Source organism: Saimiri boliviensis, chromosome 6, assembly GCF_048565385.1.
Source record: "Saimiri boliviensis isolate mSaiBol1 chromosome 6, mSaiBol1.pri, whole genome shotgun sequence".
NCBI lineage: Eukaryota > Metazoa > Chordata > Mammalia > Primates > Cebidae > Saimiri > Saimiri boliviensis.
In genome coordinates, this window is record NC_133454.1 from 115,113,791 (window position 1) to 115,137,662 (window position 23,872).

Genomic DNA, 23,872 nt, shown 5'->3' on the forward strand with positions numbered 1-23,872 from the left:
CAGGAATGCTAACTGTGCTATTGTGAAATCATTTACATATTGTGAAGTGCTTTGCATAAGATGGAGTGCTTTGCATACAGGAGGGAGGCATCTTAGAGGTCCTAGGGCAGGATCCCTGAGTAGCTTTCCTTGCCAAGAAACCAACCCAGGGATTCCATTTTGGAACTCAGGGAGGGAATAGAACGTGCTAGCAGTTGTATGGGCCCAGTGGGGTGAGATGGACAGAAAACTTCAAAAGACAAGCAGGGCCATTAGGGAGGAGCTGGCGGTCTAACGATGGCAGACACTGCAACGTGAGGCGGGACAGGCACCAGAGGCAGCCCTGAGAGCAGACTGTGCCCTTTGAGCCCCAGCAGAGGGGAAAGTGACAGAGCAAATGGATGGAGCTGCCCTGGGATGCTGCTGAGGGTCAGAGACTTAGAGACCCGTACTCGTCGCAATCTCTGCCCAAGTGAGTACCCACATGCCCTTTCCTGAATCTTCTATACTGGTTGATTGGATTCCAAAGAAGAATACGAAGTGGAAACGCCAAGCCACTGCTGTTCAGGATGTTCAGGACCTAGAAGTGAGAATTGGTATCACACACACACTCTGGCTTCAGGACATCTAGGTTTGAATCCTGGCTCTGCCATCCGTGCCACTACGTGACCCTGGGCTAACAGTACCCACCACAGTGGGATAATATGAGGATTCAGTGAGATAATGTGAGTATAGTGAATAGAACATAGTTGTGCTCAGTAAATTGCGGTTATGATAAGAACTGCCAACCAGTGTTTACTGCCCTAGTCTGACCAAAGAGGTCAGGTCTAGCTTCCTCCAGGTGAGGCCAGCACAGAGCCCTGGCCCCCCAGGTTTGGAGTTCCCATCAGCAGGATCCAGCCACCATGCATTGGACTCCAAAGGGTTACAAGCCCTGGAGACAGTGGCCTGAGGTTCCCAGTGAAATACCAAAGCATAAAAATAATTCGATGAGTAAGAATAAAATTCCCTCTTCTGAGGTTCCCGGGCCAGGCCCCTCCCTGCGGCAGGCACTTCCCCTTTCCCATGTTCATGGAGGAGCCAGGCCACGCTGACTCAGAGCAGGAGCTCACAGCACTCCTCCCAGCCCGACCTGGGCATCGCAGTCTGGCGGCCGGGCGCGCCCCCGTGCGGCCACGAGCGGACTGCGGCTCTGGAGGGGAACCGGCGGCCAGACCCACAAGCCCCGCAGCCCGGCGGACCGCGGTCCCCGCAGAGCCGCCGCCTCCGCCCCGCCCCTGCCCAGCCTGGCTGAGCGCGGTGCATGCGGCGCTCCCACTTCCGCCCGGCCCTCCCCGCCGGTCCGCCGCCCGTCCCAAACGGAAGTGCGCCCTCTGCGCGGGTCCCCCAGCGCCGCGAGGCGGAAGCGCCCTCTGCCGCTACTTCCCCCGACCCCGCGGCACGCGGCGCCTCGGGTTCCGGATAGGCCCCGTGTGACGTGGCCGCGCGCCGGGGGCGGCTCCGGGCCGGGGGCCGAGCGGCCGGGCGGCCGGGCGGGGCACAGCCGGGGCGGGGCGCGGCACCGCAGCTGGATGGCCGGGGCCGCCCGGAGCGCCGCCGCCGCCGCACGGTGAGTGCCCGTCGGACCGTCGGGGCTCGCGCCCCGGGCGGGACGGACCCGGCGGATCCCTCGCCCCACCCGACTGGTCCTCATCAGACCTGGGCTGGCTCCCAGGGCCCGGGAGTCAGGCTCGCCTTCCTCGACCTCCTCTCCCGCGTCGTCCCGCGCTCCGCACCCCATCCCTCCCTCGCTGTCCCCTCCGCGTCCCACCTGCCTCTCTCTGGCTCTGTCACTTTCTTCTTTCGCTCTCTTCTTTCCCTTTCCCCTCAGACTCCCCGTGTATTCCCTCTCCCTAGTCTGTGGTCCCTTCAACTCTGCATGAACGCCTCGACCTGGCCCAGCCTTGCTTGTGGTCCCCAGTGGAGGAGCCCCGCTGGCTTCATCAGGGTCCCTGAATAGTTACGGCCTGGAGGTCCTAGACATGGGCATCTCTGCCACCGCCCAGAGGCAGCCGCTTTCTTCCCCTCCCATCTCCATTAGGAGATGAGGAAACTGAGGCAGGGACATCACCAGCTCAAGGTCACAGCCAACCTGAGGCAGGACAAACCGCATTTAAACCTCGTGCCCGGGTTTCCAGATGCAACTTCTCGCTTGGTTGACTCACGTCCACATCCTGTGATCGGCTGGCTGGGCACATTCCTGCTGCAGGGAGCTCCAGAGGCCTCCCCTGGCAAAGGCAGGGACTCCTCATGCTGGGCACATTCACCTGCACTTTCAGTCTCACCTCGTCCTCAGCTGAGGGATGTGATAGTGATCCCTGTCCTGCACAGGAGGGTACTGAGGCTCAGAGGGGGCTGCAGAGATTTGCCCAGAGTCAGACAACTGAAGGTGCAGCGCAGAGTTCAGCACTGGGGCTCTAAAGCCTGAGCTCCGCATGGGAGAGGCATCCCCTTGCTAAAGGCTCCTTTCTCATCAGCCCCACCTCCTGTCCCCTCAGTGCCCCAGGCACACTGGTTTCCTGGTCTTTCCCTGGCTTAGCTGCTCAGCTTCCCCACGTGTCTCTGAATCCCCCTCCCATCCCCTTCCTTAGACTGGGCGCATCAGTCCCTGGGGTGTCGCCTGCTGCAGAACCTTCCCTGGCAGCCAGAGACACCCAGCTGGGTTGGGCCACCGGTGGCTGAGGAGGGCCAGCCAGCGCCTCACCCTGTCATTAGGGAAAGTTTAGCCTCAGGCGGAGGTGCTGACACAGTCTGGAGCTGCTCAGAAGGAAAAAATGTGTGGTGCTGGGGAGTGGGGTGTAGAGCTGCAGGGCCCCACTGCTGTGCACCCAGCTCAGACGCCCTGGCAAGGACAGCAGGAGGGTGGATGCCAGGGTCCCTTGGGGGGAGGAGGGAGGCGCCATGTTTCCTAAGCAGGTGTGTGGCCAAGGCTGGCAGCTTACATAGGTGGCCTTTGTGTTTTTCAGTACGTGGCATGCCTGGATGTCCCTGCCTTGGCTGTGGCATGGTGGGCCCAAGGCTCTTCTTCCTCACCGCCCTTGCGGTGGAACTCCTGGGAAGGGCTGGGGGTTCCCAGCCGGCCCTCCAGAGCCGGGGGACTGCGACGGCCTGTCGCCTGGACAACAAGGAAAGCGAGTCCTGGGGGGCCCTGCTGAGTGGAGAGCGGCTGGACACGTGGATCTGCTCCCTCCTGGGTTCCCTCATGGTGGGGCTCAGTGGGGTCTTCCCATTGCTTGTCATTCCCCTGGAGATGGGGACCATGCTGCGCTCAGAAGGTGAGTGACCCTCCAGTGGCGCCCAGGGTTGGCCAGTGGTGTGGAAAGCACACTGCTGCTCTTCTTAGGATACCCCGGGTCACAGAGTGTCTGAGACGGAGGGAGAGGATAGAAGGGAACTTCTTCCCTTGGTCTTGCCAGGACTTATCTAGCTAGAGGTGGCTGGCTCAGCCTTCCCCAGGAGCTACAAGCACCTGGTAGCAGGGCCTGTCTCTACCTGGGGAGAGGCTCCAGGAGACAGGGATGTGGCCATGGGTGGGAGCTTTGCCCCTACTACCCTTTAATACCACGTGCAGGTACTGCCCATTTACAAATAAATGTTGTAACTAAACACACAGGAGAGCTCCGGGGAGCTGCTAAAAATCATGTGCCTAATCCCCACTCAAGAAGGTTGGACCAGGGCCCTGTGAATCTGTTAGAAACTAGCACCCCAGAGGCTTCTGCTGCCTGCCAGGCTCAGGAACCATTCACTTACCAGATGGTGACCCAGCAGCTCTGTGCCAGGCACTGGGCTGAGGGCTGGCACCACCGCTGTGAACAGAGCCCTCCCAGGGGCCACAATTGGGCCTGTGCTCACCCCTCACAGCAGCCCTGTGAGGTCAGTGCGCGGAGCATGTGGATTATTAGTTCCGTTTTACAAGTGGAGAAGCACAGGCACAGCCCCAGGTCACTCAGCCAGGAAATAGCAGTTTCCCCTGAGATCCTACCACAAATCCAGCTGCTTCTGTCCTCTAGGCCTCTGTTTCTCTATCAAACCAAAGGTTTGGACATGGCTTTCAGGCAGGTGACTTCTAACTCTGGATGCTCCAAGTCCCCAAATCTCTGCCACTTTTCTGAGAGTGACAGCAGCTGAGAGAAATTCCCACTTAATGAGCACTTGCTATATGTTTTGTCATTTAATTCCCGTAAGAGGTCAGGTGCGGTGGCTCACACCTGTAATCCCAACACTTTTGGAGGCCAAGGCGGGTGGATTACCTGAGGTCAGGAGGTCGAGACCAACCTGGCCAATATGGTGAAACCCAGACTCTACCAAAACTACAAAAATTAGCCAGGTGTGGTGGCATGCACCTGTAATCGCAGATACTCAGGAGGCCGAGGCAAGAGAATCCCTTGAACCTGGGAGACAGAGGTTGCAGTGAGCCAAGATTGCACCACTGCACTCTAACCTGGGCAACAGAGTGAGACTGTCTCAAAACAAAACAATACAAAATAATAATTCCCATAAGACCCAACTTACAGATGGAGAAACTGAGTCTCCAAAGTCATCTGCCAAGGTCACAAGCTGGTGGCTTGGGAGCTGGGGCGTGTCAGCTCTTCACCATGACGTGGTGGTATCCCAATGGGCATATGGCAGGGTGTGGTGTTTCTGCTGTGAGGTGGGGCCCCAGGAAGAGCAGCCACCCGTATCCAGCCTCTGCAGGCCCAAGAGCCCAGTGAGTGGGATGGGATGGAGGTTAAGCCAGGAGTTCCGGGTTGGTCCCCCAGACCCCACATCTCTGCCTTGTAGCTGGGGCCTGGCGCCTGAAGCAGCTGCTCAGCTTCGCCCTGGGGGGACTTCTGGGCAATGTGTTTCTGCACCTGCTGCCTGAAGCCTGGGCCTACACATGCAGCACCGGCCCTGGTGAGTGAGGCCACAGGCCAGGGGCAAGATGGCAGCAGGAGTGGGGGCTTGGTGCCCATGCCCAGGGATGGCCAGGAGAGGGATTCTGGGCATCTGACAGGAATTTGCCTGGGATTGGGGGGGTCATCATCCTAGTCTCAGGGCCCTGGCCCCAGTGGGAGTCCTGTGCCCCAGCTGCCCGACCCACCCTTGTCACTGCCCTGGTGCCCTGGACGAGATCCCATTGCAAAGGGCCCCCTCCTATGACCCTGGCTTGGCCTGGGCTGGCATTGCTGCCCCCTGCAGGTGGTGAGGGGCAGAGCCTGCAGCAGCAGCAGCGGCTGGGGCTGTGGGTCATTGCTGGCATCCTGACCTTCCTGGCGTTGGAGAAGATGTTCCTGGACAGCAAAGAGGAGGGGACCAGCCAGGTGAGCGCCACACCCCCGGGCCTGGATATGTCAGCCTCTGTGCTGTGGTGGTGCCTGCGGCCTGGAGGCCCAGGGGGTCTGAGTTGAGCCCTGAAAAGAGGGGTCTTCTGGCCCTCTCCTGGGAGCTACGGGAGGCTGAGCCACCTTCTTTGGGAGTGACAGCATTAGCCCCTGATGTGGCTTGTTCAGGTAGCCTCATGCTGACAGCAGTTGAGGAGAGTTTGTTGAATTTGGGGATACCCAGCTAATGGAGTAGCAGAGAATTTTAGCTAGAAAAAAGAGGGACTTCCTCTCTCTCTCTCTTTTTTTTTTTGAGACGGAGTCTTGTTCTGTCACCAGGCTGGAGTGCAGTGGCATGATCTCAGCTCACTGCAACCTCCGCCTTCAGGGTTCAAGCAATTCTGCCTCAGCCTCCCGAGTAGCTGGGACTACAGGCATGCACAACTGCGCCCAGCTAATTTTTGTATTTTTAGTACAGGCGGGGTTTCACCATGTTGGCCAGGATGGTCTCAGTCTCTTGACCTTGTAATCCACCTGCCTCGGCCTCCCAGTTATTATTATTAGTTTGAGACAGAGCCTCACTCTGTTGCTAGGGCTGGAGTGCAGTGGTGTGATCTCAGCTCACTGCAACCTCCGCCTCCCAGGCCTAAGCGATTCTCCTGCCTCAGCCCCCCGAGTAGCTGGAATTACAGGCGCCCGCCACGCCCTGCTAATCTTTTGTATTTTTAGTAGAGACAGGGTTTCACCATGTTGACCAGGCTGGTCTCAAACTCCTGACCTAATGATTCGCCTGCCTCTGCCTCCCAAAGTGCTGGGATTATAGGCATGAGCCACTGTGCCCGGCCCCCTGTCTCTCTTTCTCCATCTCTCTCTCCCTTCTGTCTGCCCTGGCTGAGTGGGGGGCATCTAACATCACCTCTCCCTCCTTCTCCTGGCCCTAGGCCCCCAGCAAAGACCCCACTGCTGCTGCCGCCACGCTCAATGGAGGCCACTGTCTGGCCCAGCCGGCTGCAGAGCCCGGCCTCGGTGCCGTGGTCCGGAGCATCAAAGTGAGTGGCCTGCTCAGGGCCCCTGCAGCCGCAGCCCTGAGTGGCAGCCCTGCTCAGCCCTGCTTCCTGCCTTCCCTCCCTCCCAGGTCAGCGGCTACCTCAACCTCCTGGCCAACACCATCGACAATTTCACCCATGGGCTGGCTGTGGCTGCCAGCTTCCTTGTGAGCAAGAAGGTGAGTTGGGCTTGGGGCTAGTGGGGCTCTGGCAATTCTGGTGGCACCCATGTGGACTCTGCCTGTGTCTGGAGTCTTTGCTTCTTGCCCCTCCATTGCTAGCGCTCTCATCTAAGGCCCTCATCCCATCCTCCCTGCTGCTGTCCTGGATGCTGCCGTTCTTTGATCCTGAGCCCTTGTTCCCAGCACTCCTTGTTGGGTGCCTCTGTCAAGCTGCTAGGCATGGCCCCTGCCTGCTCCTAGATGCTTCTTCCTCCCTCTGGTCTCTGGCCTCTGGCCCCTGGCCCAGGGGCAGCCTGCTCTGCAGCTGGCCAAGCTCTTTCCCACCTCACGCTGTTCCCCCTGCCTGGAATGTTCTCCCACCCATGCTTTGAGCGGCTGATGACTCATCCTTTGGGCCTCAACTTACATGGACTCCTCCACAAGGCTTTTGCTGACCTCCTCATCTCAATTTGGTCCCTGGGCCTGCTCCGCCAGCACCCTGTCCATCCTCTTCCCAGCGCCTGTGAGTGTGAGTGTCCTGTCTCTCCCTCTAGACCACTGGTTTTGTTAGGGCAGGTTCCTTGTCCCCTTTAGTCACTGCTATATTTCCAGTGGCCAACACAGTGCCCACCCACAGCCAGCTCAGAGCAGAGTAAACCTCTGTGGAATGAGTGGGCGAGTGGGGTGCCCAGCCCTCAGCACAGACCCCGCAGCCACGGCTCCCCTCCCTGCAGATTGGGCTCCTGACGACCATGGCCATCCTCCTGCACGAGATCCCCCACGAGGTGAGCACTTGCAGGGCGCCCTCCGGGGCCAGGCCCTCACAGTCAGCATGGGTGTGGAGCTCGGGAGGGTGGTGGGGTGGGCCTGCCCGGCGTGGCACGCTAGGGCTGGGCTGTGTGGGCCAGAGCTCCTCACCCCAGCAGCCCGCAGCTGCCATCTCTGCCATACTCGAGAAGGGGATCCCAGGGGCAGGCTGGGGAAGGGCAGGGGGCTCAGGGTATATCATGCCTGAGCACTCAGGGCATCGGGCCCCACTGGGGTACAAGGTGAACATCCAGACCTCCTTTCAGGTGGGCGATTTTGCCATCCTGCTCCGGGCTGGCTTTGACCGATGGAGCGCAGCCAAGCTGCAACTGTCGACGGCACTGGGGGGCTTGCTGGGCGCCGGCTTTGCCATCTGTACCCAGTCCCCCAAGGGAGTAGGTACGGGCATGGTGGGTGGTGGTAGCAGGTGGCGTCAGCAGAGTTGTGCCAGCCAAAGAGTGTGGCTACCTCACTGCTGGTCCCCAGGCCTAGGAGGTGGGAAGCACACGTGGCGCCCCGGGTGCCCAGCTGGGTGTTCTTTGCTGCAGAGGAGACGGCGGCCTGGGTCCTGCCCTTCACCTCTGGTGGCTTTCTATACATTGCCTTGGTGAATGTGCTGCCTGACCTCTTGGAGGAAGAGGACCCGTGGTGAGTGACCTCTTGGAGGAAGAGAACTGCCACTCACAGGGCCCTTAGGGGCCCAGGAGGGAGGGGCTCCTGGCCACTGCCCCCTCCCCCTCTCCATGCCTCCACCATGGGCCCCATTCCCTCCCTACAGGCGCTCCCTGCAGCAGCTGCTTCTGCTCTGCGCGGGCATCATGGTGATGGTGCTATTTTCGCTCTTCGTGGATTAACCATCCCTGACGCCCCTGCCCCCTGCAGCAATAAGATGCTCGGATTCACTCTGTGACCGCATATGTGAGAGGCAGAGAGGGCGAGTCCCTGTGAGAGAGAATGAGCCTCCCACCAGGCAGGAGGGAGGTGTGCGTGGATGTGTGTGGTGTGCACATGTGGCCAGAGGCGTGTGCGAGACCGACACTGTGATCCCCGTGCCGGGCCCGGGGCCCAGTGTAGCGCCCGTTCTTCACCTCTTCTTTGCCACCGTCATATTGCACCTCCTGGAGTGAACAGTGAGGGTCCTCACCCTGTCAGGACCCCAGGAGCAAGAGCAGCCCCAGGATCCCCGGGTGCAGGGAACTCCAGACCTGGCCTGCCTTCTGCTGCCCCTCTGCACACGAAGCCAGGTGCCTAGGGGCCAAGGCTGGGGCAGCTTAGTTCCCCTTTCCTGGCCCGCCCTTCCCCACCTCTAAGCCAAAGAAAGGAGAGGCAGGTGCTCCCATACCCCCAGCCCCACTCAGCACTGACAGTCCCCAGCTCCTAGTAGTGGGGCTTCCAGAAGCCGCTTCCCAAGACCCTTTCCTCAGGGCTGCCCGCCCTGGGAGCTCATTCCCGGCGAAGAATGAGCCCTGGCAGCACCGGCAGCTCTTGCCACCTCCAGCTGCCAAATAGCAGACTGCCAGGCAGGGAGCAGCCCCAAGCCAGAGAGGCCTCCCGGGCCAGCTCAGGGACACTCCTGCCAGCACAGGGGCCAGGGACTCTTGGAGCAGGCACAGCGTGAGCCTGGGCTGCCCTCCCCAACTCGGGCCCCTTTCCTTCTTCACTGGGGTTGGGGTAGGTGGGGGCAGCGAGGGCTCCGCGCATTGTCAGCGCTTAGGAATGTGCTCTGGGAGAGTGCTGAAGCCATAATCCCCAGCCATTTCCCTTGGCTGACGCCCAGGTACTCAGCTGGCCCACTCCACAGCCAGGCTTGGCCCTGCCCTTGACCGTGGATGTTTTCAGAAGTGGCCATTGAGAGGTCTGGATGGTTTTATAGCAACTTTGCTGTGATTCCGTTTGTATCTGTAAATATTTGTTCTATAGATAAGATACAAATAAAAATATCTACACATTTATTGTGTGGGTTCTGCCTCAGTTTTGCACGGCCTTCCATGGCCAGGCAGGGCCTTCCTCACTGCCACAGCCAGGCCCTTGTCTGAACTGTCACCCCTGCAGCATGTCTTCCTGGTTTGTTAACTTTTTGCCCCAATAATGACTGAGCACCTATAGGATCCTGGCCCTATGCCATTTTAGCCCCTCACCACCACCAACTCCAGGACGCTGTCCTTATTTTTATTTTTTGAGATGTAGTCTTGCTCTGTCGCCCAGGCTGGAGTGCAGTGGCGTGATCTCAGCTCACTGCAACTTTCGCCTCCTGGGTTCAAGCAATTTTCCTGCCTCATCCTCCTGAGTAGCTGGGATTAGAAGTATGTGCCACCACGCCCGGCTAATGTTTTTTGTATTTTTAGTAGAGGGGGTTTCACTATATTGGCCAGGCTGGTCTCAAAACTCCTGACCTTGTGATCCACCCACTTCGGCTTCCCAAAGTTCTGGGATTACAGGTGTGAGCCACCGTGCCCAGTCAGGACGCTGTCCTTATTTTCTAGACCTGCAAGTGGGGTGTTTTCCCTGCCTGCCCCCAGCACCCCCTCAACTGAAAATGTAATCAGGGAAGGGAGCTCCGGCCACAAAGTGCCTCAGTAAAATTAAGCTCTCATTGATGTAAAAAAGACAGGCCAGGCTTGCGCCTATAATAATCCCAGAACTTTGGGAGGCCGAGTGGGGTGGATAACAAGGTTAGGAGTTCAAGACTAGCCTGGCCAACATAGTGAAACCCTGTTTCTAGTAAACATACAAAAATTAGCCAGACACAGTGGTGGGTACCTGCAATCCCAGCTACTCAGGAGGCTGAGGCAGGAGAATTGCTTGAACCTGGGAGGCGGAGGTTGCAGTGAGACAAGATCGTACCATTGCACTCCAGCCTGGGTGACAGAGCAAGACTGTGTCTTGGAAAAATAAAAAAAAGAAAAGAGGAGAATATAAGACCCTTATTCAAAACTACACGCCCTCCCTTCTGAATGTGTGGAGTCTAAGAACACCAGGTACGGGGCGACGCTTCCCCAGTGCTGTCAGAATATGGGTGCGGGTGTCCAGTCCTCTTTCCTCCCAGGCCAGCCAGGACCACCGTCAATAGCCCGCTGGCCAGAATCTGCAGTCTGGGCAGTGTCATGGACCAGAGGTGGGTGTGAAACCCCAGTGACATCCTTAGCTGGGAGTGCTTTGGCTTTTTTTTTTTTTTGAGACGGAGTTTCGCTCTTGTTACCCAGGCTGGAGTGCAATGGCGCAATCTCGGCTCACCGCAACCTCCACTGCCTGGGTTCAGGCAATTCTCCTGCCTCAGCCTCCTAAGTAGCTCAGATTACAGGCATGTGCCACCATGCCCAGCTACTTTTTTTTGTATTTTTAGTAGAGACAGGGTTTCACCATATTGACCAGGACGGTCTCGATCTCTTGACCTCGTGATCCACCTGCCTTGGCCTCCCAAAGGGCTGGGATTACAGGCTTGAGCCACTGCGCCCGGCCGGCTTTCTGTATTTTTATCAGCAAAAAAAAAAATGAGGATATAGTATTTGCTTTGTCTAGCTGTAACACATCCCATAAGTGTCTCAAGGACCGAATGACTCCTGGCCTCAGATCCAAGGAATGAACCGTGGCTGTCCCCACCAGCCATCCCCTCACCTCCAGAGGTGCTTGGGGCTGCTAGCTGTGTGTGAGCATCACAGCCCACTAGGAGAGGCCGGAGGTCCCATTTTAGAGCTGAGGAAGCCAAAGCAGGTGAGGGTGGTGCCTGTGGGGAACATGGGTGTCACGGTCAGGAGCAAATGCCTATCTGGTTAGAAGAGGGAACAGGAATACAGGACTGGGGCAGCTGAGTCCAGGGCAGGGGACAGGACCAGAAGCACTTCGGGGGCCATGCTGCTGGACTCCTGAGGCAGGGGCCAGGGAGTCAGAAGGAAGCCAGGCAGGGGCACCCAGGGAAAGCAAGACTAGCAGGGAGGGTGTCAGAGCCAGGAAGGAGCTGGCCCTGCAGGCGGAGGCCAGTCGGCAGCCTGCTGTGCTTAGGTGCATTTGGGGGGTGAAAAGAAGGGGAAAAGGAAGGAAGAGGTGGGCAGGGGCTTTTGCAGGGGGCAAGAGGGAGCTGACACAGCTCTGACGGGTTACCATTTCAAAGGCTGGTCAGGAGGCCACCAAAGCCACCAGGAGACAGCTTCGTGGAAAGGAGACTGGCTTCATTCGCTGCCCTGGGCCTGACTCCCAGCTGGGCCACCTAACAGCTGCGTGATCATGGCCCAGTTGCTTACACGAGTCTGTAAGATGAGGAAACCCTCCTGGTGTTTATCCTGATAACCAGATAAAACTATGCGTGAGGACCTGTGTGGCACCCTCAGTGAATGGCGACCACCCTAGCTGGGCATGAGGTCGGGGGCTGGAAGGTTGGAAGGGCACAGGAAAGCCCCACAAAACATTTGTGACAGCATGTGGGGCCAGCTGTCACAAATGCTTTATGGGGTGAAGAGACGGCAGAATTGGGGAGCGGGCACAGTGTGACAGATCAGTCCTAGAGGAGCTCCAAGTGGATCTTGTTCAGGCAGTTTTTGGCCAAAAGACAGGGACAGAAAGAGCTAAGGGGGCATCTGGAGAAATGAGGGGCCCAAGGACCAGGAATGGTTGGGGGCTGAAGGCCTAAACCCAAGCCTGGCTTTACCAGGAGGTAAGGACGCGTGCCAGACACCAAAATGCCGAAAGGGAAAAGGCATCTATCCAGGTCCTCTGTGCAGGAACTGCGGGGACATGAGCTTCTGAGAGCTCCGAGCGGAGTGGTGCACAGGGAGGTGGCTCTGCGGGGCCTGAAGGCCCAGGCAGCAGCTGCAGCACCACGCACGGCCCCAGAAGGCCTCAGCCTGACCAGTGGTGTGGGCCCATGGCTGTGGCAGGGTTTCCAGCCTGCAGCACCTGGGGCAGCGGCCTCCTGCACATGCCCCCACTCCTCCACCCAGAGCCCAGGGAAGGCAGACAAGCAGCGGCAGGGACCTGAAACCATCTTTTATTGCGCACTTCAGCTGCGAGCCCGGGGCAGGCCTGTGCACCCTAGGCGTAGTACTGCAGGTTGGCTTTCTTCTTGGCCTGCACCTCCAGGATGCCTTCCATGTAGTCCTCGTGGGTGAGCTCCGTGGCACCCCTGCGCAGCGCAATCATGCCCTGCAGCCGGGACAGACAGAGTCTAGGGGCCTCCCCAAACGCCTACCCTGGCTCCCTGAGGCCCAGGCCTCTTCCCCCAGCAGTCTCTACCAGCCAAATACCCGCTTCCTGTCCAGGGAGGGGGCAAGAAGGCATGAAGTGACTCACCCCCCACCTGACCACTCACCGCCTCCACACACACAGCCTTGCACTGGGCCCCGTTGAAGTCATCCGTGCAGCGGGCCAGCTCCTCGTAGTTCACGTCAGGACTGGGAAGAGGACACATACTGCAGGCTCAGTGGCTTATGGGGAGCAGGCAGAGGGGGCAAATGTCCCCCCCCGGTCCCATCAAGCAACAAAGTCAAGTCGCCCTATGACCGGAAGAAAGTCCCTTACCCACTGCACCTTGTCTTCTCAGTATCAGATGTAGGGGACGAAGGGGGCAAGTTAATGCAGGTTATACCAGGTTATTTCTAGGGTCTCTTGAGCTCTGGCCTTCTAGAAATCTGCATCTGAGACTCCATGGACTGACTCGGCACAAGGCAGGGGAGCAGGAGGATGTGAGGACAAAAGATAGTATCTATTCTCCCCCCGCTGAGCAGGCCCTGCTCTCGTCCTGTGCTTAACACTGTCACATCTAATCCTTACCACGACCCTGTGAAATTGGTGCTGTCATCGCCAAGTCCCAAGTAAGAAAAGTGGGGCTGAGAGAGGGCATGCCACCTGCTGAGAGTCACACAGATTTGAACTCAGGTCCACCTGGCCCTGGCCATTCCTGGTCTGTGCTCATGTGCTGAGGTATGAGGCAGGGAAACGGAGGGTCTCCAGCCTCTGTTCCTTCGGATGAGGGGTGCAGTCTAAGGAGCAGAGCACCCAGAATTACAGCCTGGGCCCTGGCAAGACACTGCATCAGACAACTGGGGAGAAACAGGCTGGCATGTGGATCGGTGCCATGTGCGCCTGGGGCCAGAGAGGTGGTGGTCGTGGAAGCTGGGGAAGCTCAGCACAGAGACACCCTCCTGTGCCTGTGCAGGTCTCTGTGCCCTGCCCATGCCCCTGCTCACCTGACATTCATCTTTCGGGAATGGATCTGCATGATTCTGGCCCGGGCCTCTTCATTGGGCATTGGGAACTCAATCTTTCGGTCCAGGCGACCTGAGCGGAGCAGGGCAGGGTCCAGAATGTCCACCCTGTTCGTGGCTGCAATTACCTGAGGAAGAGGAGAAGCCACAACTTGAAAAAAGAAAGGTGTTCACAGATGGGCAGACACAGTCACAACAGGCCGAGAGGCAGCCTGGGGAGCAGGTGAGACCCATGGGATGTTCAAGACAGATCCCAATTCTCATTCTAGCTTCACCACTCTCGAGCTGGGGGCCTGGCAGCTCCTGACCACTGAGCCTCTTCTTCACCTGGGAGTGCTAATACTCACCTTAACTTGGGTGTTGGGCTGGAAGCCATCCAGCTGGTTCAGAAGCTCCAGCATCGTCCTCTGCACCTCCCGGTCCCCAGCCTTCTCGCTGTCAAAACTAGGGCACAGGAAGCCCGAGACACCGGTGAGGGCAACAGCTTGGGCAGAGCCCTCCCTTCCCTTACCCCCTGGAAGCCTCACCTAACTCATCCAGGGCTGCGAAATGGCTCACTCAACTTGGAGCCCCCAGCCCAGGGACTGGCACATAAAAGGTGTCATTAATTGTTGACCATATTGAGCTAAAGAGACTCCTAGGATCAGGTGCTGGGCTGAGGATAAAACAGTGAGCAAGGCTGGGCACGGTGGCTCACACTGTAATTCCAGTACTCTGGGGAGGCTGAGGCGGGCGGATCACCTGAGGTCGGGAGTTCAAGACCAACTTGGTCACCATGGCAAAACCCCATCTCTACTAAAAATGTAACAGTTAGCTGGGTGTGGTGGCAGACACCTGTATTCCCAGCTACTTGAGAATTGATTGAATCCAGGAAGTGGAAGTTGCAGTGAGCCGAGATTGCGCCACTGCACTCCAGCCTAGGCTGGATGACAGAGCAAGACTTACTTCATCTCCAAACAAAACAAACAAACAAACAAAAACAAAAAACAAAAACCAGGCCGGGCGAGGTGGCTCATGCCTGTAATCCCAGCACTTTGGGAGGCCAAGACGGGCAGATCACCTGAGGTCGGGAATTCAGACTAGACTGATCAACATGGAGAAACCCTGTCTCTCTAAAAATACAAAATTAGCTGGACATGGTGGCACATGCCTGTAATCCCAGCTACACAGAAGGCTGAGGCAGGAGAATCGCTTGAACCTGGGAGGCGGAGGCTGTGGTGAGCCAAGATTGAGCCATTGTACCCCAGGCTGGGCGATAAGTGCAAAACTGTCTCAAAAACACAAACAAAAAACCCCAGCAAAACCAGCCACTGCTTGGGCTGTTACCCTGATGAATGTGCAGCTGCAAACTGAGCTAAAGCTTAGAAATACAGGGATCTGGCCCAGGCTTGGACGGTACTATATGGGAGAGCCCAGGCAGGCATCCCTGAGTGTCCCTGAGGCCGAGATCTGAAGGTGGAAAGCACACTGGCCGGGCAGCCAACCAGTGGAAGAAAGGGCAAGAGCCACAGCAGGCTTGAAGTGCGGGGGACACCTTGGCAGGAGTCCAGAGCAGGGGAGGTGGGAGACAGGCACAAGTTGAGGCTGAAGGCGCAAAAGGGTTGAGCCCTGCAGGCCACATCAAGTCCAGCATTTATCACAGGAAGGGGTTTTTTTTTTTTTTTTTAGACACTCTTACTCTGTCACCCAGGCTGGAGTGCAGTGGCACAATCTCGGCTCACTGCAACCTCTACCTCCAGGGTTCAAGAGATTCTCCTGCCTTAGCCTCCCCAGTAGCTGGGACTACAGGCATACGCTACGACGCCTGGCTAATTTTTATATTTTTAGTAGAGATGGGATTTCATCACGTTGGCCAGGCTGGCCTTGAACTCCTGACCTCAAGTGATCCACCCACCTCAGCCTCCCAAAGTGCTGGGATTACAGGTGTGAGCCACGATGCCAAGCCAGAAAGGGTTTTCAACAGGATGGGTTTGGCAGGGACTACTTTGGGTTCATGCAAGCAAGGTGGCCAGATTCCTGCTGTGGCTTTTTTTCTTTTTTTGAGATGGAGTCTCGCTCTGTCACCAGGCTGGAACACAGCTCACTGCAAGTTCTGCGTCCCAGGTTGAAGCAATTCTCGTGCCTCAGCATCCTGGGCAGCTGGGACTACAGGTGCACGCCACCACTCCTGGCTAATTTTTTTGTATTTTTAGTAGAGACGAGGTTTTGCCATGTTGGCCAAGCTGGTCTTGTACTCCTGGTCTCAAGTGATCTGCCTGCCTCAGCCTCCCAAAGTGCTGGGATTACAGGCATTCCTTCTTCTTTTTTTGAGAAAGGGTTTCATTTTGTCACTCAGGTTGGAGTGGAGTGGCGCCATCACAGCTCACTACAGCCATAACCTGCCAGCCTCAAGCAATCCTCACACCTCAGCCTCCTGAGTAGCTGGGATTACAGGTGTGCACCACCATGCCTGACTAATATTTTTATTTTTTATGAAGACAGGGTCTCCCTATGTTGTCCAGACTGGTCTCCAACTCCTGGGCTCAAGTGATCCTCCCATCTTGGCCTCCCAAAATGGTGGGATTACAGGCATGAGCCACCACCCAGATTCCTGTTTTGAAAGGAACACGCTGGCAACTGTGAGAATGAATGGCTGGGGAAACAGGGAGGCCGGGGATGAGGAGTTAGGAATCTGAACCACAAGAGCTGAAGAGCAGTGCCACTGTCCAGGGGCAGGAAGGGGTACAGGGTGGGAAAAAACCAGAATTTAGCACAACTGACAGTCGGCCTCCCTTCCTCCCACTGCCACAGAGATCACTGGGGACGCTTGCCTCTCCCTTACCGCTTGGTGCCGATGGCATCCAGCTCATCAATGAAGATGATAGATGGCGCTTTCTCCTTGGCCAGGGCGAAGGCGTCCCGGACTAGCTTGGCACCATCTCCAATGAACATCTGTACCAGCTGCGGGCCAGCCAGCTTTAGGAAGGTGGCCTGGCAGGGAAAAGGTGGTAGGATCAGGTCAAAGGCAGACCCTTTGAGCTTATCTGGTAGTTTCTGTTCCTGCACACTCTCCCCGCATCCCTCCCAAAGCGCTCACCTTAGTCTGTGCAGCACAGGCCCGGGCCAGAAGGGTCTTCCCCGTCCCTGGGGGTCCATACATCAGCACCCCTTTTGGAGGCTGGATCCCCAAGTTCTCAAACTTCTCCTTGTGGTTCATTGGCAAGACAATGGCCTCCACTAGCTGCCAGGAAGTCGTGGTGAGGAGATGAAGCCCTGAGGGTCCTATAGCCCAACCCTTCCCGGCTCCAACCCCAATCTATCTCTCTCCTGTCTAACTCAGGGACACACCCACTCCCTTCCCCAGATCAAGAGGACACAGAATGCTCATCCCCACCAAAGCTGGCTATGGCCTCTCCAGGAACAGGAGTACATGGCAGAAAGACACTAGGCCAGGGGCCGGGTACAGTGGCTTATGCCTGTAATCCCAGCACTTTGGGAGGCCGAGGCAGGTGGATCACCTGAGATTAGGAATGCAAGACGAGCCTGACCAACACGGAGAAACCTCATCTCTACTAAAATTACAAAATAAGCCGGGTGTAGTGGTGCATGCCTGTAATTCCAACTACCCGGGGGACTGAGGCAGGAAAATCGCTTGAACCCTGGAGGCAGAGGTTGCGGTGAGCCATGATCGCGTCATTGCACTCCAGCTTGGGCAACAAGAGTGAAACTCCATCTCAACAAAGAAAAAAGACACTAGGCCAGGAACCAGGAGACTGAGCTCTAGTCCTGGCTCTGGCACTCTGTGACCCAGGGCAAGGCATTTAAACTCTCTGGGCTCCAGTCTCCTCACCTGTCACATGGCACCCCCCTCCCTTCCTTCCTAGGATGCCACGAGGATAACAGACACATTAGGGAGATGAGCTGCATCAATGGCATGGAGAAACTGAATGGCTGGTGAGGCTGCTGGCAGCTGCTATGCCTCCCTCACCTCCTGGATCTGCTTGTCCAAGCCCCCGATGTCACTGTATTGCTCCGTGGGCCTCTCATCCACCTCCATGGCCTTCACCCTGGAGTCGTACTCTGTGGGCAGCGTCTCCAGGATCAGATAAGAATCTTTGTTCACACCCTGAAGACACAGCACAGGGCCTTTAGATTTGGCCCAGCTCAAGGCCTACCCAACTGACTGAGTGACAGGTGTCTGCAGAAGGAAAGGCAGAGGACTGGACAATAGAAAAATCAAACAGCAAATAGACAGGATTCCAGACTCTCCAAGCTGTTCTGCTGAGATTCAGAGTCAAGAGTGAATTTGACTGGGGCGGGGGAGGGGGCTCAGCTAGTCACCAGAAAAGCATTGCCTGGGCTCAGGCCCCACTCACCACCAGGTCTCCTGGCTTTAGCTTTTCAGCATCCACCAACCCAATCACAGGCAGGAAGTATGTCTGTGGGCAAGTTACATGGGCAGTCTCGGTCAGTGTCCTCAGGGAAGGCTCCCTAGTCCTATCCCACAGCCACCCCTCACCCTCCTCCAGTCTGTCCTATAGCTGAGCCACACTCACCTGTCGGGTAGAGGTTTTGATCACAGCACACTTGCCCTTCCTCTGGGAATCCAGGTCAATGTTGGCACCATCCTCCTCTTGGTCATTGGGATCAACGTCCAGGAGCTGGGAAGGAAAAAAGCTCAACCCCTTGAACTGCCCAAGGCCCAGTGCTTTCTAAGACAGTTCCTAATACCTGCAGGGCTGGCCATCCCCATCTCCCTCCTCCAATAGCCCTGAGCCCAGCAAAGGTGGGTGCCTCTGCTAAGCCCAGGGATTGATCTCTGTGTAGGTGCTGCTCCTCTGCACAGGGCACATCTACCCTGGAGGAGACACAACCAATAGAAAAGGAGACACTGAGCCGGGCGCAGTGGCTCAAGCCTGTAATCCCAGCACTTTGGGAGGCCGAAGCGGGTGGATCACGAGGTCAAGAGATCGAGACCATCCTGGTCAACCTGGTGAAACCCCGTCTCTACTAAAGATACAAAAAATTAGCTGGGCATGGTGGCACGTGCCTGTAATCCCAGCTACTCAGGAGGCTGAGGCAGGAGAATTGCCTGAACCCAGGAGGTGGAGGTTGCGGTGAGCCGAGATGGCGCCATTGCACTCCAGCCTGGGTAACAAGAGCGAAACTCCGTCTCGAAAAGGAGACACTGAGACTCCCAAGGCCTTTGCAGGCCCCCATCTCCCCATCAAAGTGCCCCCAGAGGTGTAGCTCTGACATTCAGTTTAGCCTCAAAAACTCCACCCACTCTTTCCCTAGCAGCCCCAACCCAGGCTGTCCCCGATCCCCGCTGACTCCCTCTGTTCCCCTCCACATACACACACACCTCGATGACGTTGGAGACAAGGTATGGTAGGGTCTTGTTCACTTTGATTTTCTCACTGTTCTCTTTGATCTTGTCCTTCATGGCTTGGAGCTCATGGGTGACTCTCAACACTTCACTCTTCATGATCTGGGATGAGGAGGGGAAGAGGAGCAAATGTAAGCCCTGGCACAGCTTATACTAGAATCCTGTAACTGGTGAGGTCCCGGGTGCCCAGGGGACTCTCTGGCATCCATTCATCCAGCTCTGAGGCTCTCTGAAGGCAGAGTGTGACTGTGTCCACATCCTGCAGAAGTCAAAACAGGAGGCCAGTGTGGAAACAACCTGGTAAAACAGTGGTAGTACTTACTGGAATAAAAGCAGACCTCCAAGACAGGCAAATATAGGTTTTAGGTTCTGCCTCTTAGTCAGAACTGGGTGTGCCGGTTGCAGCGGCTCACGCCTGTAATCCCAACACTTTGGGAGGCCAAGGCAGGTGGATCATCTGAGGTCGGGAGTTCGAGACCACCCTGACCAACATGGAGAAACCCTGTCTCTACTAAAAATACAAACTTAGCTAGGCATGGTAATGCTGCATACCTGTAATTCCAGCTACGGGGGAGGCTGACACAGGAGAATCGCTTGAACAGGGAGGCAGAGGTTGTGATGAGCCTAGATCGCCCCACTGCGCTCCAGCCTGGAGACAAGAGTGAGACTCCGTCTCAGAAAAAAAGAAAAAAAAAAAAAAAAAAAAAAAAAGAACTGGGTGCTTTACCGCAGTACAAACCTCTCTGAGCCTCAGTTTCCTCATCTGTAAAGTGGGGCTTTTACTAAAAGAAGGATTCTTGAGAGGATTATTCCTAGTCCTCACTGGGAAAAGCAATCTTATAACTTCTCGTCTCAGTCCACGTTTCCCACCACCTCCGCCTGTCTTCCTGTCCCTTATAAGGCTGTTTTCTTTCCTCTTTTCCTGCTCCAAGGAGGAAGCCCAGAGCCCCATGTCTCCCCCAGGGTGGCGGAGAAGGAAGTAGGAGAGGCTACTCGCATCGCCCGGGCTTGTCCTGTGAGGTCTCCATCGCCCGCACAGGAGCTGTGCACCCACCTTGATCTCACTGTCCAGCAGCCGTGTGCGCTGGATGATCTCCTCCGTGGACATCTTGAGCACCTCCTCCCCAATTCCATCTTGCTGTAAAAAGAATTATTTATTTATATATTTAGTTGAACTCAGGACAAGCATCCCACGTTCTCCGAACCCACCCATAGCCTCAGTTTGCACGCCCATAAAACCAGGACGAAGAGTCAGGACCCCTGCCCACATCCCAAACAACCCCATCCCCGGGACCTGGCCAGACCCTGACCCTCCGCCACCTCCTTCCCTCCTGCCAAAGGCGTCTCCCCGCGGGCCCCGGTTCTGGGACCGCCAACTCGCCCAGTGCCCACCTCGGCCTCATCCCACACAGTCGCCATCTTCTCCTGCCGAGTCACTGGACTCTCGAGATTCGGCAGCAGATTCATTTCCTGGAGGAGCAAGTTGAAGATGGGGCCTGGCCGGAGCCGCAACGGAAATTAATTCCGTCTTTCTTAAGGCCTTCTCTTGACCAGTGGAGAACCTCTCCCCGCAAATCCTGACTCTTGAGGGGATTAGCTCCGGCCGCGCTGTGTGCGGCGAATCTGCCTCTCTGACTCCAAAGACCAACCCCTGGCCACAGGCCCCGCCTCCGCAGCCCCTGAAACGTTCCCGCCCGCGTCCTTTTTTAGCTGGGCGCCTGAGATAGTGCCACTATTGGCCGATGTGCGCGTTGGGGGCGGAGCCTGGGTGTAAAATCGGAAAGGGAGGGAGAAGGGTGGGATCCGCGAGGGCCTTTGGGAAATGTAGTTTTTAATCTGGCCCGTGACAGATGCTTGCGGAGGGGCGCATTCAAACTGAACCGGATAGAAATACAGGGATTTACACAATGACACTGCCTCCCAATTCGTAAACGACATAAGCCAGCCACGTGCAAAGGGCCAAAAAGGCATGCTACCTCAGGCCGCATTTTTACAATTATTTAAGTACAAGCTGGAGGGAGTTGGGAGGGGAATCATTAACCAGCTTTAAAGAGAAATCGCTGCTGCTCCTAATGTCAGAGAAGGCTTCACGGAATTGTCCACGTGGTAAGAACTCAATTGACCATCAGGCTCTACGATTAAAAACATTATGACTCATGTCTGCAATCGTTTGTTTTCTCTGCCCATGGTTCGTTATCTCAGTGAGCAGAGGCCGGTCTCCGGATCACTGGGGACTCATTCGCTGTACCTTTGTCTGCTATTTTATTTTTGTTTGTTTGTTTGTTTTCTTTTTTTTTTTTTTTAAAGAGACCGGGGTCTCGGTATGTTGCCCAGGCTGGAGGGCGGTGGCTATTCACAGGCGCGATCCCACTACTGATCAGCACGGGAGTTTTTACCTGCTCCGTTTTCGCCCTCCTTAGGCAACCTGGTAGTCCCCCGCTCCCGGAAGGTCACCATATTGATGCCGAACTTAGTGCGGACACCCCATCGGCATAGCGCACTACAGCCCAGAACTCCTGGGCTCAAGCGATCCCCCCACCTCAGCCTCCCGAGTAGCTGGGACTACAGGCAGGCGCCACCGCGCCCGGCTGTCTGCTGCTCTAAATGATCTCTCCTCATCCTCTGAGGTGAGCCCCAGAGCCCCTTAAAGGGGACTTCATGTAAGCCACATAGCTTATATTTCAAGTGAAACCATCACAAACACCCTCTAAACTTGATGAAAATCTGTCGTCTTTTTGTTTGTTTTTTTGAGATGGAGTCTCGGAGTCTTGCTCTGTTGCCCAGGCTGGAGTGCAGTGGTGTGATCTCTGCTTACCACAACCTCCGCCTCCTGGGTTCAGTGGATTCTCCTGCCTCAGCCTCCCGAGTAGCTGGGATTACAGGTGCCCACCACCACGCCCAGCTAATTTTTGTATTTTTAGTTGAGACCGGTTTTACCATGTTGGCCAGGATGGTCTCGATTTCCTGACCTCAAGATCTGCCCAGCTTAGCCTCCCAAAATGCTAGGATTACAGGAGTGAGCCACTGTGCCTAGCCTGCAGCGTTGTTTTTTTTTTTTTTTTCGGAACACAGTTGAAAGCAGAATTTTTCTTTAAATAACAACATGTACAGCTGCTCACTCAGGCTGACAAAGCATGTCCACACGTAGCAGCGTTTTATTCCATTCTCTCAACAAGCCTGCACTGTGGACAGATTGAATTACCACCCTCAACTTTAAATAAGCATAGGGAGGCTCAGAGAGGTTAAGTGACTTGCTGGAGGTCACTCAGTGAGTCACTGTCAGCACTGGGACTGCTGATACCAAATTCTCACTTTGAGTTGCCCCATAGGAGCCAAGAAGCCCAGAAGGGGAAGAGACTGTCCTGTCTGTTCTGGTCCCATCTCGCCTGGGATGGGTGGGTCCCATTCTGGGGCCTACATTTGGAGATCCTGACAAATTGGAATATATTTAGAAAGCCTCAGGCCTGGGCCTAGGAGAGGTGCAGGCATTGTCCTCTTAACCAACCTTTAGGTAGGCTCCTCTGAGCCCTCTCTTTGTGACTAGGTCTTGTGGGCTATTCCTTCATCCCTGTCATCAGCCTGTCTAACCCTGTTTTCACAAAAATCCTGCTAGTCAGTTCTACAGAATCCCACACCCTTCATACCTCATCCCTCTTGATATGTGATCCAGGTTCACATTCATCCCCCGCCTTTGAAGTATAAGTCCTTGGGCTGTTTTTTTTTTTTTTTTTTTTTTAAGACGGAGTTTCGCTCTTGTTAACCCAGGCTGGAGTAGTGCAATGGCACGATCTCGGCTCACCGCAACCTCCGCCTCCTGAGTTCAGGCAATTCTCCTGCCTCAGCCTCCTGAGTAGCTGGGATTACAGGCACACGCCACCATGCCCAGCTAATTTTTTGTATTTTTAGTAGAGACGGGGTTTCACCATGTTGACCAGGCTGGTCTCGATCTCTTGACCTCGTGATCCACCCGCCTCGGCCTCCCAAAGTGCTGGGATTACAGGCTTGAGCCACCGCGCCCGGCCTCCTTGGGCTGTTTTAACAAGAATCCTGTTAGGCCATTTCAGCAAGAATCCCCCTACTCTTGATACTTCCTCTTAGTAATTTTCAAACCACTGACCTCTTCACTTTGCTTTGGTTATAAATTCCCAGCTGTGTTTGCTGTATTCAGAACTGAGCTCAGTTCTTTTCTTTTTTGAGAGGGAGTCTCACTCTGTCACCCAGGCTGGAGTGCAGTGGAATGATCTCAGATCACGGCAACCTCCCCCTCCTGGGTTCAAGCAACTATGATGCCTCAGCCTCCCAAGTAGCTGGGATTACAGGCGCACACTACCATGCCCAGCTCATTTTTGTATTTTTATTAGAGATGGGGGTTTCACCATGTTGGCCAGGATGGTCTCGAACTCCTGACCTCAGGTGATCCACCCACCTCAGCCTCCTGAAGTGCTGGGATTACAGGCGTGGCCAAGGTGCCTAGGCTTTTGAGCTCAGTTTTATACTGCAATCTTTTTCCTGGTCCCCAAAGCTACTGCGGGACCACAACCTAGTGGAATGTTAAAAAGAAGGATTGACCCACTTGGATTTTAAGGACCGTTCTAGGCTGAATGTCTCGTTCTTTTTTTTTTTTTTTTTTTTTTTGAGACAGAGTCTCACTCTGTAGCCCGGGCTGGAATGCAGTCACATGATGTTGGCTCACTGTAACCTCTGCCTCCTGGGTTCAAGTGATTTTTCTGCCTCAGCCTCCTGAGTAGCTGGAACTACAGGTGTCCACCACCATGCTGGTCTAATTTTTTATTGTTAGTAGAGATGGGGTTTCACCATGTTAGACAAGCTGGTCTCAAACTCCTGACCTCAGGTGATCTGCCTGCCTCAGCCTCCTGAAGTGCTGGGATTATAGGCGTGAGTCACCGCACCCAGCCCTGAACATCTCATTCTTTGATCCTGGCCAGAACAACAGGGACTGATTATCTTGGGG

General features: G+C 55.9%; 2 protein-coding genes across 4 annotated transcripts; one reads left to right on the forward strand and one right to left on the reverse strand.

Moving 5' to 3' along the window:
- Positions 1 to 1,393: 1,393 nt before the first annotated feature.
- Positions 1,394 to 9,287, forward strand: SLC39A13 (solute carrier family 39 member 13). Of its 3 annotated transcripts, none has more exons than XM_074401415.1 (10): positions 1,394 to 1,588; positions 2,985 to 3,293; positions 4,801 to 4,914; positions 5,200 to 5,321; positions 6,263 to 6,370; positions 6,457 to 6,546; positions 7,263 to 7,313; positions 7,602 to 7,734; positions 7,822 to 7,983; positions 8,114 to 9,287. In XM_074401415.1, the coding sequence occupies exons 2-9, from the start codon at positions 2,993 to 2,995 to the stop codon at positions 7,944 to 7,946; spliced, it is 1,044 nt and encodes a 347-aa protein (XP_074257516.1). In that variant the 5' UTR covers positions 1,394 to 1,588; positions 2,985 to 2,992; the 3' UTR covers positions 7,947 to 7,983; positions 8,114 to 9,287. The 3 variants fall into 3 exon arrangements, with proteins under 3 accessions (XP_074257516.1, XP_039326391.1, XP_039326392.1); XM_039470457.2 differs by having other exon boundaries at positions 1,405 to 1,588; positions 7,884 to 7,983; XM_039470458.2 differs by lacking the exon at positions 6,263 to 6,370 and having other exon boundaries at positions 1,405 to 1,588; positions 7,884 to 7,983.
- A 3,013-nt stretch (positions 9,288 to 12,300) lies between these two features.
- PSMC3 (proteasome 26S subunit, ATPase 3) lies at positions 12,301 to 20,530 on the reverse strand. The gene is made up of 12 exons (XM_003920066.4): positions 20,293 to 20,530; positions 19,955 to 20,038; positions 18,877 to 19,002; positions 18,068 to 18,172; positions 17,888 to 17,950; positions 17,500 to 17,637; positions 16,609 to 16,752; positions 16,354 to 16,502; positions 13,880 to 13,976; positions 13,515 to 13,660; positions 12,638 to 12,719; positions 12,301 to 12,471 (listed from the first exon to the last, which is right to left on the reverse strand). The coding sequence occupies exons 1-12, from the start codon at positions 20,365 to 20,367 to the stop codon at positions 12,361 to 12,363; spliced, it is 1,320 nt and encodes a 439-aa protein (XP_003920115.1). The 5' UTR covers positions 20,368 to 20,530; the 3' UTR covers positions 12,301 to 12,360.
- Between the last annotated feature and the right edge of the window lie 3,342 nt (positions 20,531 to 23,872).